The sequence below is a fragment of the Gossypium arboreum genome, chromosome 8, assembly GCF_025698485.1.
Source record: "Gossypium arboreum isolate Shixiya-1 chromosome 8, ASM2569848v2, whole genome shotgun sequence".
Lineage (NCBI taxonomy): Eukaryota > Viridiplantae > Streptophyta > Magnoliopsida > Malvales > Malvaceae > Gossypium > Gossypium arboreum.
In genome coordinates this window covers 20925171-20942966 of record NC_069077.1, presented here as the reverse complement: position 1 = coordinate 20942966, position 17796 = coordinate 20925171, and the positions used below count along the sequence as shown (strand labels likewise).

At 32.1% G+C, this 17796-nt stretch overlaps 1 protein-coding gene across 2 annotated transcripts; it reads right to left on the bottom strand.

The window, feature by feature from the left end:
- Positions 1-6718: 6718 nt before the first annotated feature.
- Positions 6719-11171, bottom strand: LOC108467812 (notchless protein homolog). 2 transcript variants are annotated; one of them, XM_017768598.2, is made up of 13 exons: positions 10619-11171; positions 10260-10341; positions 10048-10137; positions 9607-9732; positions 9280-9407; positions 8894-9093; positions 8626-8689; positions 8374-8484; positions 8153-8290; positions 7910-8052; positions 7772-7826; positions 7260-7343; positions 6719-7157 (listed from the first exon to the last, which is right to left on the bottom strand). In XM_017768598.2, the coding sequence occupies exons 1-13, from the start codon at positions 10769-10771 to the stop codon at positions 7074-7076; spliced, it is 1458 nt and encodes a 485-aa protein (XP_017624087.1). In that variant the 5' UTR covers positions 10772-11171; the 3' UTR covers positions 6719-7073. The 2 variants fall into 2 exon arrangements, with proteins under 2 accessions (XP_017624087.1, XP_017624088.1); XM_017768599.2 differs by having other exon boundaries at positions 7260-7316; positions 10619-11165.
- Between the last annotated feature and the right edge of the window lie 6625 nt (positions 11172-17796).

Sequence of the window (17796 nt, the reverse complement as noted above, 5' to 3'; positions counted from 1 at the left end):
TAATTAGGCTCTAGTGATTGCAATTATGTCCAAAAACATTGTTTCGATAATTCACAATTACTTAATCATAGAGTGAGTCTACAAGAAGTACCATAATTAAAAACTCCTTATTGTATACTCTTTATGAAAGCAATTCATCCAACTGCTTTGTCCAATGACCTCGTCATGTGTGTGTTGCCCTCATATGATATCATTGATTCCTTTTAGTTAAATCAGTTCACTCAATACAATCTTATTTTATATCATTGTCACCATTGTGTCTTTTTAATGATTAATATGATCACTGTCAACAAATAACCATGATAAATTGCTCGTTCAAAAACAAACAACCCGTGACCATGTTCCATATTTATCAATCCACACAATGACAATGAGAGGATATATTAACTCTTTAATTGAGCTATGAATTCCACTAGTGCTAGTAAAGTCATGTCATACACAAGTCACGTGCCCAACATACCGACTATGGGCTCGATCATCTTTTGAGCATAAGCTTCCACTTATATCAAAGCATATGAGTTGCATACACATGGTTAGTGACTAACTCGGGATTTAGGTAAATCACACCATGAATGTCACAAGTGAATTAATTCATAAATGGATTCAGAATTAATTCATCTTGGGTCTGGTCCAATGCATCATTCTACCAATGAATACATCTATGTCTCTACTTGTAGAGTCAACTGCTCCGATAGCTAAGACTAACCATCTCCCCAATTGAAATTGTAGATAATATAATAATCCTTCTCAATATTTGAATCAAATGTTCACTTTAATTCTTTTACAGAATTACGGATTCATTTAGATTATCTACTGAAGTAAGTCGTCTTTCTCGCAATGTAAACATTATTTACAATGCCACTTATCTTTAGTTTGAACTTTAGACAGTCAATGAACTAATATTTACTTGCCACAGTTTCACTATGCATGCAAAATATAAAAGACAGAAAATACAAAAGACATAATAGTGAAATGTGAAATTAACTTTATTTATTTATTATGGTTCAAATAAATAGAAAACAGTTACATGTTTACAGTATAAGCACATTTCCCAACATAAGTATCCCAAGGGATGTAGTGACAGTAAGCCCATTGATATTAGGATAATGGTAAGAGTCCGCAGTGACTATTCGAATAAGGCATGATGGTGATAGGAATAGAACCACCAAAGAGTTGCTGTATCTTTTATTATTTATTTGAACCCAGGTAAGGTGGGCTATGTTTTGAGTTATGAAGAAACTCACTAAGTTTTTTAAACTTCCAAGGTTTGACTTTTGTTTTTCAGGATTTGCTGAATAGGGCACTCGAGGAGGGACCTAGCTAGATAGTGGTAGATTGAGGGGCGATCCTTAGTTTGGTGTCATGCACATAGGAGGGGGTAGAGACTATGTCGTGGAGACGAATGTTTTGGAAACAAATAGTTACCTTAGAAGTCTAGAAACTTGAACCAGTAAACTGTTACCTAAAGAATTTGTTGTATGGGATAATTACGTGTTACTTAATAAAGTTTGCTTAAAATTTATTTTGTGTATGATTTAGTCCTTAGCCCAAATAGGGTCCATTTGTGACATTCTTTACCCGGATTTGACAATCCAATTGGGTGAGGGTGTTACATCTTATTACCCACATTAGCTTTGCAAAGAACAAGCTCCCCTTTGAGCTCTTCAATTTTCTGCTTCAAAGTTGTCATCATGGCCTCAAGAGCATCATTCCTTTTTGTCAGCTTACCTACAGTGGAGTTGAGAACCTTTTGCATCTCATCCATGTTGGCATTAAGAATATTAGTCACCTGTCCCTTGAGTTGATCTTTCACTGAGTCCAACTTTGGGTGCGTCCATCAATTCTTTTAAGGCTTTCCTTCATACCATCCACAGATTCCTCAAGATTGGGCACCTGACCTGTAATAGCCCAAAATTGGATCTAGTTGGAACAGAGGTTTCGGGACCACAAAATCTGAGATATAAATAATTATTTTATGATTATTTTGAGGTCTATGATATGATTTCATGATTGTGTGAAAATTTCGTGAAGAAATTCTATGCATAAAGTGCTTAATTCGAAGTTAGGGACTAAGTTGAATAAGTTGCAAAACTTGCATTCTAGAAGTTTCTAGTATGAAATTGATTTGAAATATTAATTAGGAGGTCTTAAATAGCAATTTTACCAATTTCTAAGTTATGGACAAAAATTGGACATGGATGGAATTTTTGGAAAGTTTAGTAGTAAGGGTATTTTGGTCATTTAGGGGTAAAATGAATTAAATTACAAAATTAAAAGCCAATTTTGCTCATCTTCTTCACCATGGACGTGTATACCAAGGGAGACTCCATGGCTAGGGTTTTCAAGCTTCCCAAGCTCAATTGTAAGTCCGTTCTAACCCGTTTTCAAGTTCTTTACGTTTTGGAGTCCAGTAACTTGATTTAGCTTATGCTAGCAATAATTCAACCTAGGGTTCATATTTGGAAAAATACCCACAGGTAAAATTTGTGTATTATGGTGTTTTATGATACAATATGAGGTTTTAAATTATGTTAGACAACTTGTGCTACTCGGTTTTAAGTGAAAACGAGCAAAAGGGCTTAATCGGTAAAAATACCTAATAGTCATAAGTATATGTTAGAGTGAGAATTTGATGTTGTCATAGAAGGGAAAAGTGATCATCATGTCATAAAACATAAGAATAAGGGATGAAGTTTAATTCCCGAGCCTAGGGGCAAAAGTGTAAATATGCAAAAGTTTAGGGGCAAAATTTTAATTTTTCCAAAGTTTGAGTTAAGGACTGTTTTGAATAGTACATTAATTAAATAAGTAAAATATGATGTTTTAGATCCCGGAAAACGAGATTTGAACCTAGAATGAGAGAAAAATCGAAAATTGGGAAAGTTGGTAAAATGGCTGTTTTAATATCAAGGTAAGTTCATATGTATAATAAGCATTAATTTATGCATGTTTCAATGTAAAATTGATATATTTACTATGATCTCCAAGGTGTTGAAAGTATGTAAGTTGGTATGATAATAATACAACAATAATCTTGTAATTTATATTTGAAAGTTAAATTTAGTAAATTAATTGAATTATGTTAAATTAAATGATTATGGTGCCAAGTTTATGAATTGATTTAAAAATATGTCTATGGTACATGAAGTGCATTGAATTATCATACATAAATGTGATTTCTATGATTATGGATATTATGGGAATTGTAAGTTCATATGATTTTAATAAGACAATGTGTAATTTAATGTTATTATGTTGATATTAAATGAGATGTAAGTTTATATGTAAGTAATACATCACTATTACTTGTATTATGATATTTTATAAAAATATTGGAAATATGTTTGTGGATAATTACTTGATTGGTGAAATTGTTGGAAAAGAGAGAAATCTCGGTTGAACCTTGGAAAGATTGGATGATCTGAGATGGTATGTAGCTAGGTCACATGTATAGTCTTTGAGTGCACATCATGTGTACAAGAGAGCTACAAGACATTATGATGTAGCTAGGTCGCATGGGTGATACTATGTGTACACCATGTAGACAAGAGAGCTACTGGGATATATGTAGCTAGGTGCATGCGTGGTTCCAAGTGAAGGACACCATGTAGACAAGAGAGCTACGAGATAAGCTGGCTAGGTCACATGGGTGGTACTAAGTGTTCACCATGTGTACAAGAGAGTCGAAATATATGATGGGTGGAGCTATGTGCTGAAATCACCAAGTATCGAGGATTGATCCGAAGTGTTCAACGGGAGACTCTCTATGTATTGCTTTGTGAGTTTTGTGATGAATAAGTGCAGGAACTTGGTTATGTGAATATGTGTTCATTAAGTGACCAGGATGTGGTAAGGTTATAAACAAGTAAGTTATACATGAGGATGATTTTATGGTGACCTTGTGATCATGGGCCTATACTTGTGATGTATGAAATGTGGTGAAAATGATTTGTGATATGTATGTTAAAATGAGGTTAATACAAAGAAAGTGTGAAAGAGTGAATTAGCAATAAAACTGTTTTGGACAGTAGCAGTGACGTGATTTTGAAAAATCACCAAAAATAGTATAAATTGAATCAGAGATTGAATAAGATATCAAATTAAATCTTAATGAGTCTATTTTCATATAAAAGAAACATACAAAGCAAAGGAGTTCTATATTTTGAGATATTTATGTTTTTGTGAGACTGATTCAGAATGATTACGTGATCCCCTGTTCTGACTTTGGAAATCACAAAAATTTGGAAAAAAATAATTAGAGGCTCAAAATTATATTTTTAAAATCTATAATGAGTCTATTTTAAAGATAAATCAACAAGAACATTATCCGAGTTCTGTACTGTGAGATAATTATTTTTTAGTGAAGAGAGGTCAGAACTGTCAGAAAGTGAAATAGGGGAAAATTTAATGAATAAACTGTACTAATTGGCTAAACCAAAAATTATGAAAATTTTATGGTGGAAAGATATGTGAGTCTAGTTTCAGGGAAAATTTACGGATCTTAATTTGGAGTTCTGTAGCTTGAATTATAAGTAATTAAGTGACTATGACTCGTGTGGATAGTTTGATGTGAACATTTATTAGTAAATTGTGAAATCGTACTTACAAGAATGCTATATACATTAAGGATGTGGAATGGAGAGGAGGAGGAGGAAAATAAATATGTGGAATACATGGAAACTATGGTATATGAAATATTGATATAATGAAATAAATGATATGTGTTTATAAGAAAACAAAAAGAGAATGTTATGTATCATGACATGTATATATATATATATGACTAGTCTCAATGTAATGCTTGTTGGGTATGGAATTGAATTGAAATGTTTCAGGCAAACATGTTATTCTGCGCATCTGAATCGTGGTATTTTATAAAGATATGATCTAGCTTTAAATATGAATGCTTGATGATTAAGCTGAAGATATTTGGTAAGATGATAATCTTGGTATAAATGTATAAGTGGTACTATAATAAACAAGGTAAAATGAGTATGAGAGACACATGTATGATGACATACAAATGCTATGTTTGTGGTTTAATTGAGGATGTTTAATCATTAAATGAATACCATGTTTTATGCTTTTGATTTTGTATAAGTGTGTAAGAGATCAAGGTTGACCAAAGCTTGGAAAATAGCCTAGGTATATTCCACAGTGAGAGACACGACCATGTGTCTCGGTAGTGTATATGGAACACGACTTTGGGACACGGGCATGTGGAGCCTTAAAGCATGAAATTTCCAAGATTATCGTAAGTTCTCGGTTTAGTCCCAAACCCTTTCTAAAGTATGTTTTGGGCTCCGTAAACTCAAATAAGGGACTATGTGTAAGAGAATGAACGCTTTGAAATATGAATAAAATTTTATGGCTCGTATTTTAGTTTAATGTTTGTATGTTTGTCTGGTAACACCTCGTACCTTAGCCCGGCCTCGGATACAGGTAAGGGGTGTTACATGACCTTCCAAAGTTGACAACATGTCCTTTGATCTGCTTGCTTTCTTAACCCGCCTACAAGTTTCCATAGAGACATTCTGATCATCTACTTCTTTTGTCATCTCACTTGGCACCTTACGAACCGTGGCTCTTGACACCAGCTATTATGGCTCAACGAACATTGACTTTGATAACAACTGTCACGGGGCTAGAACTTTAGTCTGATAAACCGTGCAGTCTTAGGCAAAAAATTAACTTTAAATCCCCTAAGTCAGTCTAACTCTCAAAAGGTGACAATTCTCAAAGGATATTATCTAAGCACTAGAACTTAGCGGAAGCAAACTCTTGAGCAAAAAAGAAACGAACCAACAGAAAATGTCACAAGAATGTGTGCACACAAAGTGTTTGAGTAAATGTCTCAAATAATTTTCAAATGATGATTACATATGAGAGAAAATGTCTCTATTTATAGTTGAGCTCCAACGGATCCAACAATGCAGTTTAAATTACATCGACAACCAAGAAAATGCCTATCTATAAGATGAGAATCTTGAGGGATTTAAACACTATACCATCTTATCCCTTAGGATTACAAATATTCACTATGGTAGCTCTAAAGATCACTAAAGCTTCAAGTATATAGATTTCTCCATATGTTCCACAAATGAGGTCAATTCAAGTAGGTTAAATGAGTCTTATTTAATTAATTGACATCCATGAGTTGTTTTATGTGCATCTATCATGGGTTTTGATCCGTGACTCATAACACTCAAACGTACTTAAAAGATATTTGAGGAAACTCAAATCATGATTCTAATATTTTATCTTCATGTTGATAATAGTTGCAGTTTAAAACGTTTTATTTAAGAAATATGTTCAAGATAGCTTCCATCTAAAATAATTAGTTCAAGAACATCTTTTGTTGTTTGAAATCGACATCTTTCAAAAATAATTATGTTCATAATAATTTTTGTTGGAAGTAATTTTTATACAAAAACAATTACCATTTGTAGTCAAAATACTTCAATCAACAGCAAAATGTATCAAAATTATTGGCTAACCTGCGCTGTTGGAATATTTTGAAGAGCTTATCAGATGGAAGTAATTAAAAGATCTCTTTATTCGGCACGCAATGACTGAATTCAAACCCTGTTAATGTAATCTACTAACAGGAAAAATATAAGAAAAGATCTCCTTTTAACCTTATAGTATTGAGCGTTCCCACTTTTGGATATGTGATAAACTCTTTCTCAGTGTATTCACCATTCTCAATAACTTGCTCTTTCTTTAATGCAAGTGTCAACCATTACCCTGGTTCCGCATTAAAAAATTGTCAATCGCCAACCTTAGCAATCGGCTATTTTACACTTCAAAAAAGATATTACATCAGTTTGCAATGTTTCGTACAGCTAGTATATATTGATATACACTCAGAAATCCTGAAAACCGTGATAAATGGCTGCATAACTGCAATGTCACACATAAAGGTTCCTACCAATCAATCCTGGTTCATTGCAGTTGCACGTATCACTGATCCTATCAGATAAATATATGGTGTTGCCATTGATGCAAACGCCACATGTTTATATTTCAACTTGATGGGATATGCTCTTTAGGCTCCATTTATCTGTAGGCTTCTAGCCCATCCACAACTTCAACACCCTATCCTTACCGCCTGAGGCAACTTTCTCACCGTCTGGACTCCAATCAACAGCAAAAACCTTTCCAAAAGTATATCGAGGATGAAGATTAGTCACCAGTACGTCAGCAAACCTATATCAATGATTTTTTTTGGCTTTGCTATTGCCAGCAAGGGAACTTACCTCATCTGCGTGGCCAGGAAGGTCTTGTTTCAATTTTTTTGTTCGAATATCCCAAACCTTAACAAGAATAACATGCTTGTTACACTAGCATTCCATACAAGCCCACAATCAAGGAAACAAAACAAAATTAATTGAAGAGATAGAAAATACACATTTGCTAATTAAGAGAAAGAACCAAGATTTTTAAGGGAGGCCTGCAGATTGGGGTTGGTGGTGCAAGGAAGAGGAGGGACTCTGAGGGAGAGTAAGGCAGGAAGGACAGATATGTCGCAGAGGCAGAATGAGGAAGGATTACGTTGCTAAAAATGAGGCCATGGCAAAACAACACTCACTCAACTGAGTCATAAAGGACAAAGAAAATCTAACTTTAATGTGGTTCGTTTCTATATCACCTCAAAACTAGAGTATGCAAGTATGTTTATAAAAGAATGCCTAATGAACTATCTCAACAATTTGTAATTATCTTTGAATGCCAAAAAAGGGGCAAAAGATATAAAATTCCTAGGAGTTACCTTCAAGGTGGAATCTTTGCTTCCACTTAAAAGAAGCCTGCTATCTGCAGACCAGCTGAAGAACAACATGCAAAATACTTATTAATCCTAAGACATAAGAAAATAAACATGGAAACAAACTATAGAAACAGCTCAAACCTGATTTGATAAACAGGCCCAACATGACCTCGGAATGCAGCAACAAATTCTCCAGTAGTACCATTCCATAGCTTGACTGATTTATCAAATGACGCACTAGCCACCCATTGCCCATCAGGTGAGAAATAAACATGGTTTACAAGCTGCAAAAAACAAAAAGAATATATGAATTTACTTCTAAGCATGAAGAAGTCAACAATTTGGTTCACAATCAGACAGAGTTAGCAGCAGCATATGTTGTACCTGTTGATGACCAGTCATCCGAACTTTGTGGTGTTTGCTGACAGCAGGTTCCCATAGGAACATGGTAAAGTCATCAGATCCTGATACCAATCTCTCTGGGGCATTACCTTTCATTTTGTTGTATCTTTCTAGAGCAACCTAAATTATATAAGGAAATTTAATTGCTTTATTTCTTTTAATTGATTTTTTACGGAAGAAATTATGACACCAAATAACACTACCTTCTTCATTTCTTCCGGAGATGAATATTGTTTACCAGTATGATCAAAAGCTCCAGTGCGAAGAACATATTCTGTGCTTAATGCAAGGGAGTTAACCCAATGCCCGTGACCCTACAAGAAGTAGCACAAGCAAATGAATTCTGTAATATGAAATTTCAAAGTGTATACAGTAGCAATTTGATGTATAGACACGAAAATGAGCAGTTTAATGATAAACGTGACAGAAATTTTCTAGAAGATGCAAGAAATCACCTTCAATTCACGAATTAGCTTCCCTTGTGAAGTTTCCCACACTTTGATGGTACAATCCTGGGACCTTCAGCCAGTTTGACAAAAGGAGATCATTAGTAAGCAATTGATGTTTAAATAAAGGCTGTCAATTGACAAGATGACTAGATGATCAACAAAGTGCTTGTTATTTCTGTCATTCCTAAGGAAAACAGAGATTCAACTTTCATGGAACAGAGTGAAATGACAACAGGAAATATTATCAGAATCAAAGAAACGGAACAAATTGTACCCTGTATATATGACCCCATCTCCACCCCACTTCACACAAGTTACAGCAAGTGTGTGGCCACTGAGACAAATAACACATTTCTTTAAGGAAATATCCCATATGCGGGCATCACCATCTTTGCTCGCACTTACAAAGCGACGGCATGGAGCATTTAGATGTACAGGTTCCCATGAGATACCGGTGATCCATTTCTTGTGGCCCTATAGCAGAATCCATGTATTAGCAACATGTTTATATGAGTAAGACAATTGAATAAACACAAAGAAATTATTATTACATTGCTTTTTTACCAAATCCATGAGATAGAGTTTCAGTTTAAAGAGGTCAAGAGACTATACTGAATTATTAAAAAAAATAATGTAGTTATTCAAGAGTAAAGGCTTTACAGTCAGTGGATTGCCAGCAGGCTTCCCCGTTTGTGGGTCCCAACATTGTAGTTCCCCAGACTTGCTGCCACTGACAAGATGTTTACCATCAGGTGACCATGCGATACAGAGAACCCAGTTTTTATGTCCTGAAAAAAAAAAATCAGAAGACAGATGAGTATCATAAAGCAAATAAATACAATGAGTGCAAAGAATTACAATAACATGAATTTCTACATGGCATCCCTTTTTCCAATTCCATTTGTATGAGTAAATAGTTCTCTGGTGTTCAAACAACATTACAGTCAAGCTGACTAAGAAAACAGTATCAAATATGAATTTTCTAACCTGTGCATGTAAACATTGGTGTCTGGGTATTTAGGTCCCATAGTCGGACAGTGGTATCACCTGAGCCACTTGCCAACTGTCGTCCATCAGGACTAAACGCAACAGAAAGTACTGCTTCAGTATGACCTATTGTGACAAAGCAACAGCAAAGATTTAGGATAACCAATCCAATTATGCTAAAGGAATGTTAGTAAACATTTTATACCTAATTCATCCATATAAACAAAAATATGAATAAGTTAAACGGAACTGCTTTTTAGACAGGAAAATTAGCTGAGCCTGAATCAGAAAAAATAATTTCTTTGAAGTTTGATGATATCATCACATCAAGAGCCCATGCAAGACATAACAAGCAACTTGTTTCTTTCTTGAGCATGCAAACCCATGATTTCAACATTCGTTTGATAAAGTTTTGATAGGAAATATATATCAATCTCATACCAGCAATTGTAGCTGAACACCGATTAACCGGACGAATCCTGAAAACTGCCTGCGGTTGATAAACTATCGACAGTGTTTTCTCCATGGAAACTGAAAAGTTGATGATCCAAATTAACCAGACAATAGTAGGTTAAGGATACTGAGAAATGTAAAATAATCAAGTAGTGAAAGCAACACTGTCACACATTCACTTCATCAGCTCGCAAACTGACCTTTATTCTTCTCCAAGTAATTTCCAAGCGGCACAAGAAGCTCTTGATTAGATATATAAAATGCATAAGGTAACTTCTCCTCCTGAAGAAAGGAAACACAAATAGAAAAGTTCATCACTCTCGCAGCTCTAGAAGCATTTTATTATCATGACAAACTAAATCACATTGGAAAGAAAAACAGGCATAAAGAATGATAAAAAAAAATCAATTCTAAATAATTCAAAGACAAATATAAAAGAAATTGCATAAAACTTTGAGTACAATGCATCACACGTAAATTAAACGAAAAAACAAAAATTAACTTGGAACCAGTTAAAACCAAATATCAAGCACTGAAGCAGACAATATAAAGAGGTTACATTTTTTAGAAGAGTATTGACGATCTGTTGAAGCTGAACAGGACCGACGTTCTGGGGAAGGTACATGGTGCCTCCAAGGGTGGTTCCCTCCGGGTCTGTTAATACGCACATCACGCTTTTCCCTGTCTCTCCTTGCTCTGTTTCCACCTCCATTTTCTCTTTTTCCTTCTGTTTGCTGTTGTGATGAAAATGGGGGCTTCGGAAGGGGACTAGGTGGTTTTAAGAAGATTTAGGGGTTTTGGTTACTACCGAATTGGAAATGGATATTGGGAAATTTTAGGGTTAAGGGTTTTACTGTCGGAGGTTTAAAGGGGCGGCGGTAGGTTGTGGTGATGTGGCCACGTCATTTGCCCTTCAATATAACCCTTCAAATGATGCTTTTTTCAACTTTGATTTAGTAATTTAATTGTCATCATCAGTCATCACATCATTGCTAATGGACAGTCTGCCATGTGATCTAGTGTTGATTATATTAAGGCCCAATCCAATCGTTCATACGATCAGTTAATATTGCTTAATTTTTCTAATTGATCATAAATCGGAGCAGATAATTACGACACGGTGGCGTGTTGAGCCCATACTTGTTGTTTTCGTTTATAGTGAGCATTTCGAAGGGGCAAATCGGGAAGAGAGGTAGAATCAGGTGAGAGCAAGCAGAAAAGGGTTTAGTATCACACATCAAGTTTTTTGTAAACAATGAAAGCAACATTATTCAGGATTATGACTCAGTCTTTGGTGGATGAGTTAATTCTGATAACTCCTTATAATGTTTTAGTAAAAATGCTATTGATTTTAATGAGGAGGAAATGTCTCGCATTCTATAAGTTCCAAGTACCAATAAACCGGACATATATTTTAATTTACTGAGGGTAGTCAATAATAGGTTAGGGTCAGTTTGGCAATACTTTTGAAAAGTGTTGTGGAAAAGTGCTTTTAAAAAGTGCTTCGGAAAAATTTAAGTGTTTGATATTCTTTGTCAAAAGTACTTTTAAAAAGTAAAATGTCCATTTTAAATATGATATTATAAAGTAATAAATATGTATTTAAATAATGTTCAAATTAGTTAATATTATGATATTTTAGCAAAAATATAAAAATAATTTATTATAACTTATTATTAATATTTTAATATATAATAGTAATTTTAAATATTTCTAAGTAATTAATTTAATTATTTATTAAATTTAATTAGAATATATAAACTATATTTAAATATTTAAATATAATAATTAAATATTTGTAATTAGATATTGACACAATTGTATTATTTTAAAAATATTTTTATTTTTAATTAATGCTTTTAATACATTTGTAAAATTCATATTAAATAACCAATAAAGAGAACACAAAATAATAGCATCAAACACATTTTAAGTCAAAAGTAAAGTTAAAAGGTAAAATAACGATAAAAGTGCTTTTTGGCTAAAAAAGCTAAAATTCTTGCTTTTCATCTCTAAAAAGCTCATCTCGGAAGTTAAAAAGTTGTTCTTAATGATATGTGTTCTTCATTACTTTTAAGAGAAAAGTACTTTTTTTAGAAAAAGTTCATCCCAAAAGCAATGGAGAACACACCCTTAGAATAAAAGGGTTGCATTATGAGGTTTCATTACAACTGTTTGTCGGTCGGGCCATTTGGTCCAGTCTGAAGGTCTGTCCGAAATATGAGAGGATTTGGGTTAAAAATATAGGTCCGAAAAATAGGTTTGAACAAAAAAATAAGGCCAGTTTAAAAAATGGGCCGGGCCTCGTGTAAGTATTTTTAGCGGGTCCGACTGACCCATTAAATTTTTAAATATTATTTTCTTATTATTTTCTCCTATTTTACTACTATTTTACTATTATGTTGCTACTATTTTGTTACTATTTGGATATTGTATAAAACTTATTTTATTGTTAATTTTGTTATTATTTTAAAGACATTTGTTAGTTTTGTTATTATTTTAGAGGCATTTGCTTGTTAAGTTGCATCTATGTTAGTGTTATTTAAGTATACATATTTATTTTCAATTTGTTGGGAAATATATATTTTGATGTTTTTAGTATTTTGATATATTAGATATTTTTAAAATTATATAAAAATTAATATGGGAGGCCCAAGTCGGGCCCAAGTTTTAACATTTTTATCAGGGTCGGGCTTGAGCAAAATTTTAAACTCATTTTTGGGAGGGGTCAAGCCCGAACCTAACAAACGGGCCCAATTTTTGGTTAAGCTTGGTCCAAACCTGACCCGACCCGGCCCATGCACACGTCTAAGTTTTATAGATAAGTTACAGGTATGACATGCTTCCTAATGCCTAATTCATTATGTTGTGATTATGTTATTAGTTGGTTTTAATAAGGATGACAATAAAAATTGAGAAATTGAAAATTGACCTACACTAAGATGTTTTGAAAGTTTATGAAATATAAATTAAAAACTATGTTATTTCAAACTAAACCAATTGTTTTTATTTAATTAATTTTTATGATGTAAAAATTAATATTTTATATTTAAAATGGTGGAAGAAACTTAAAAGTTTTATATAAATATATATATATTTAAAACAACCATATAAAATTTAATGATTATTTTTATTTACTTGATTTTTTAGAAATATTTTTAAAAAATTTTGAAATTTTATCAAATAATATCCCAACAAGTGTAAAAAAACTTATTTTGTCAAAATTAAATTAAATTTTAAAATAAAATATATCAAAAACCAATAACCAAATTAAACCAAATTATGATAGATGATAAACCATATAAGTAACACATTCTAATCCCATACTTAGCATATTTTTGGATGATTTATCATATAATTTAGTGAATTAGATGCTCTTAATCCTTTAATTTCATGTTTTTTACTTAGAAGAGCATAGGGGGACAAAAAGAGCAGAAAATGGGCCAAAAACGGACAAAACGGGCTGATTGAAAGATCCACATGGCCAAGACGAATTCCACACAGGCTGAGCACACGCCCATGTGATACACACGGGCTAGCCACATGCCCATATGGCAACCCATGTCGATATCGCTCCTGGTTTTCTAAATACGCGAAAAAAGTCAATTTTTATGGTTTCTGAGTAGTCTAAAGTCTATAAATACATACCAAAAGAAGACCTAAGGAGACACGCAAAGCAGAAAGCAAAAATTACTTGAAAAAAGCCGTTGGAATCATCTCAGAAGTAGATCCACTTCAAGATTAAAGATCTCCATTCAAATTTCTCTTGAAGTTTATTTGGGTTTTTTATGTCTTATTGTTTTTCTAAATTTGAGATGTCTTCTTTTTACATTATGAACTAAATTCCCTAGATACCTAGGGAAGATGAAACCTAAGACGGATCTTATTATTTAATGTTCTGAATTTAATGATAAATACTTGTTCTTGTTCTTAATTATGTGTTCTTAATTTTTATTTTAATATTTTCAGGATATTAATTCAAGTTGATGTGCTTATTCAGTCGAGCAAAAGTCCCTGTTTAGGAGTAGATCTATCATAATTAAGCGGAGTTGCATGCAACCCTAGAAATAGGGTGACATAAATCAACCGGATTAGAGTAAAATCTAATAAAGAAATCTATAGATTGAGTTAATGCGACAATAGAGGTTTTAATTAGAAAGAGATTTTAATTAATCAACCTAGAGTCAGTTGTTCTTAGTCTTGAAAGAGATATTAACATGATTTAGGGATTTCTACGAATCAAGACAAGTGAATAAATCGTTTGATTCAGAATCGAAATAATAAGTGCAGTCTAGGTGGATTCTTCCTTGGGTATTGTCTTTATCTTTGGTTTATTCGATTATTTTCTTCACTCTCTGTCGCATTCATTAGTTAATTAGTTTAGTTAATTTTTAGGTTAAAACAAATCCCTTTTATTTTAGGCTAAATAATAGAAAGATAGTTAATACTAGTACTTTTAGTCCTTGTGGATACGATATTCTGGACTCACCATAGCTATACTACCATTCGATAGGTGCGCTTGCCTTAGTCACGATCGTAGTCTAGTTTAGTGATTCATAAAACGATCATCAAGTTTTTGGCGCAGTTGCTGGGGACTAAGATATTAGGAACGCTTGATTTTTATTACTTTAGCCATTTTTATTTTTGTTGCAATTTATTTTTATTTTTATTTTTATTTTTATTTTCATTTTTATTTACTAAATTTTCTTTTATTTGCTTCTGGCAGGTTTCTGTAGTTTATTACTAGAAGGAATCCGTCAGGATCATTATTATTCGATAGTGAAATTGAAAGTACAGCTCGTAGAAATCGTAGAGAAATAAGGTGAAGCTTAAAGTATATAGAGGAAGAACACGAGGATGATACTAATACTACCGAGGAGATGGCTAAAAATCAGAACAATCCGCTACCTCCTGTGGTTGCCGCAATTCCTATAAATCAGAATCCTGCTCCTCGTACTATGTACGATTATGCTAAGCCCAATCTCACTAGGGCTAAATCAAGTATTGTTCGACCTATCGTCGCTGCAAACAATTTTGAACTGAAGCCAAATACAATTCAGATGATCCAGCAGTTTATTCAGTTCAATGGCTTGCAAGATACGCTACAGCAAAATAGGCATTTAGCGGCGTTTTTAGCGGCTTTTGAACCAAAAACGCCGCAAAAGTTGTACACTGGCGACGCTAGTAAGAAAACGCCGCAAAAGGATAGAGCTATAGTGGCGTTTTTTGAAAAACGCCGCTAAAGATCGAGCATTCGCGGCGCTTTTTGAAAAACACCGCTAAAGATCGAGCATTAGTTGCGCTTTTCAGAAAATGCCACAAAAAAGTTTAGCAAAACGACGGCATTAGCGGCTCTTTTTGAAAAACGCCGTAATAGATCGAGAATTAGCGGCGCTTTTTAGAAAACGCCGCAATAGATCGAGCATTAGCGGCGCTTTTCAGAAAACGCCATAAAAAAGTTGACTAAAACGACGTCGTTTGTTGAGATTTAGTAGTATTAGCGGCACTTTTCGAAAAACGCCGTAAAAAAATTATTTTATGATTTAGGGTTTATGATTTAAGGTTTAATGTCTATGATTTTGGGTTTTAAGGTTTATGATATAATGTTTTTTATTTTGTGATTAGAGTTTTGAGTTTAGGGTTTATGGTTTAAAGTTTAGTGTTTGGGGTTTATTATTTTATAGTTAGGGTTTTAGTAATATTCATGGTTTAAGGGTTATGCTAATAGGGTTTAAGGGTTAGGATTTTTGATAAAATGACAAAAAATCAATTTATTTTAGGGTTTAGGTAAGCAATAAGATTCTTTTTTAATTACTTTTGTCCCTTGTAATATATATATATATATATATATATATATATATTTAGGGTTTAGGGTGTAGGCTTATGGACTAGGATTTAGAGTTTATGGTCTAGGATTTGGGGTTTAATTTTTAGTGTTTAAGGGTAAATATGGTGAACTACTTAACTTGTGTATCTTGGATTTTTTTTATAATATAAATCTAAATAAGATAAATATAAATTATTATTTTAAAATATATATATCTCAAAATGGGTTAAATCCCAAAAGCATATGTAGCGTCGTAAAATTTTTTGCTTTGGGTCACTAATTGAGGCGATTATTTGAAATTTTGAAAATGGAATTTCAGTTTTAAAGAGAAAATAAGTCGCCACCGATCTTTTTTCTAGGTGTGATCGGACACCTAATAAATCATTTTTTTTTTGAAAAGAAAACTTATTCTTGAACAAAAATGAAGGCCGAATTTGGCTCTATGCGAAAATCCAGAGAAAAATAGGGTTCGGGAGTCGGTTACGCATGAGGAAGGTATTAGCACCCTTGCGACGCCCAAAATTGGTATCTTTATTAAACATGTGTTGTCTTAATTTTCTAAAATACGAGTTCAGTTTATATTTTAATCGTGATCCGATCAAAACACGAGAATTTTTAAAATTTCAATTTTTTTTAAGAAGGGTGTTCCGTTTTTAACATAAGCCGATGATATTCACCCAACATAGCGATGAAATCAACGGCTTAATGTTAAATCGGCGCGTTGCCTTATTTACTGAAATTAGTTAAAAACAAGAATGAAAATATTTCTAGATAAAGAAAGTAAAAGGAAACTATATTGATGTTGAAAAAAGATATGAACAAATAGGCTAAATTCGGAACAGACAAATAATAATAAAAAGTTAAGAATATCTGAAGCAAATAATATATAAAACATTAGCAATGTATATGCGATAATAATAGTATAAATAAAAATAATGCATATGATACTAAACATGATAATAATAATAATAATGTAAACATGAAATAGTAATGAACATATATATAAAACATATAATACTAGATTAAAAGTATATACAATATGTATTGAAAGCAGGAATAACAATAATAATAATAAAACCAATGATAATGATATATAAATATATGTATGTATTAAAATATATAAGTAATAATAAGAATAAAAATATATACATAGTATTAAAATATATATATAATATAGCGTTAAAATACGTGCATAATGTAGTTATTAAAAATAATATATATTCATAAGATAATATGTAAAAATGTAATATAGCATTAGAAATATATACATTGCATATATAAAGATATAATATTAAAAGATACATGTACGAAATATATATAATAAAACATGTATATATATTATAGGACTAAAATATTTACATAGTATACGCCTATTAGAAATAATAATAATGTTAAAAATAACTATTAATATTACATTAATATACACACACATATATATATATTAAAAAATACATAATAATATTAAAATATGTACATACTATATATATACATATAATATAGTTATTAAGAAAATACATACAATATATAATATTAAGAATATACACAATACATATGGTATTAAAAATATAGTATTATAAAACATAATATATACATATAAGTATTGATTTTAAAAAATAATACTAATAATAGTAATAGTAAAATACTAATAAATAATAGATATAGTAATAATAAGAGCATTATAAACGACAATATGTACAGGGAAAATAAAAATAATAAAAGAAAATTAGTAACGCTATGTATACGTAAACATAATATAATAAGAATATTAAAATAAAGTAATTAGAAAATAATACTATGTACAAAAATATATACATAATATGGTATTAAAATATATACATAATATATATACAATATATACCTATATTATAAATGATAATAAAAAATATTCATACACTACATAAATACGTACA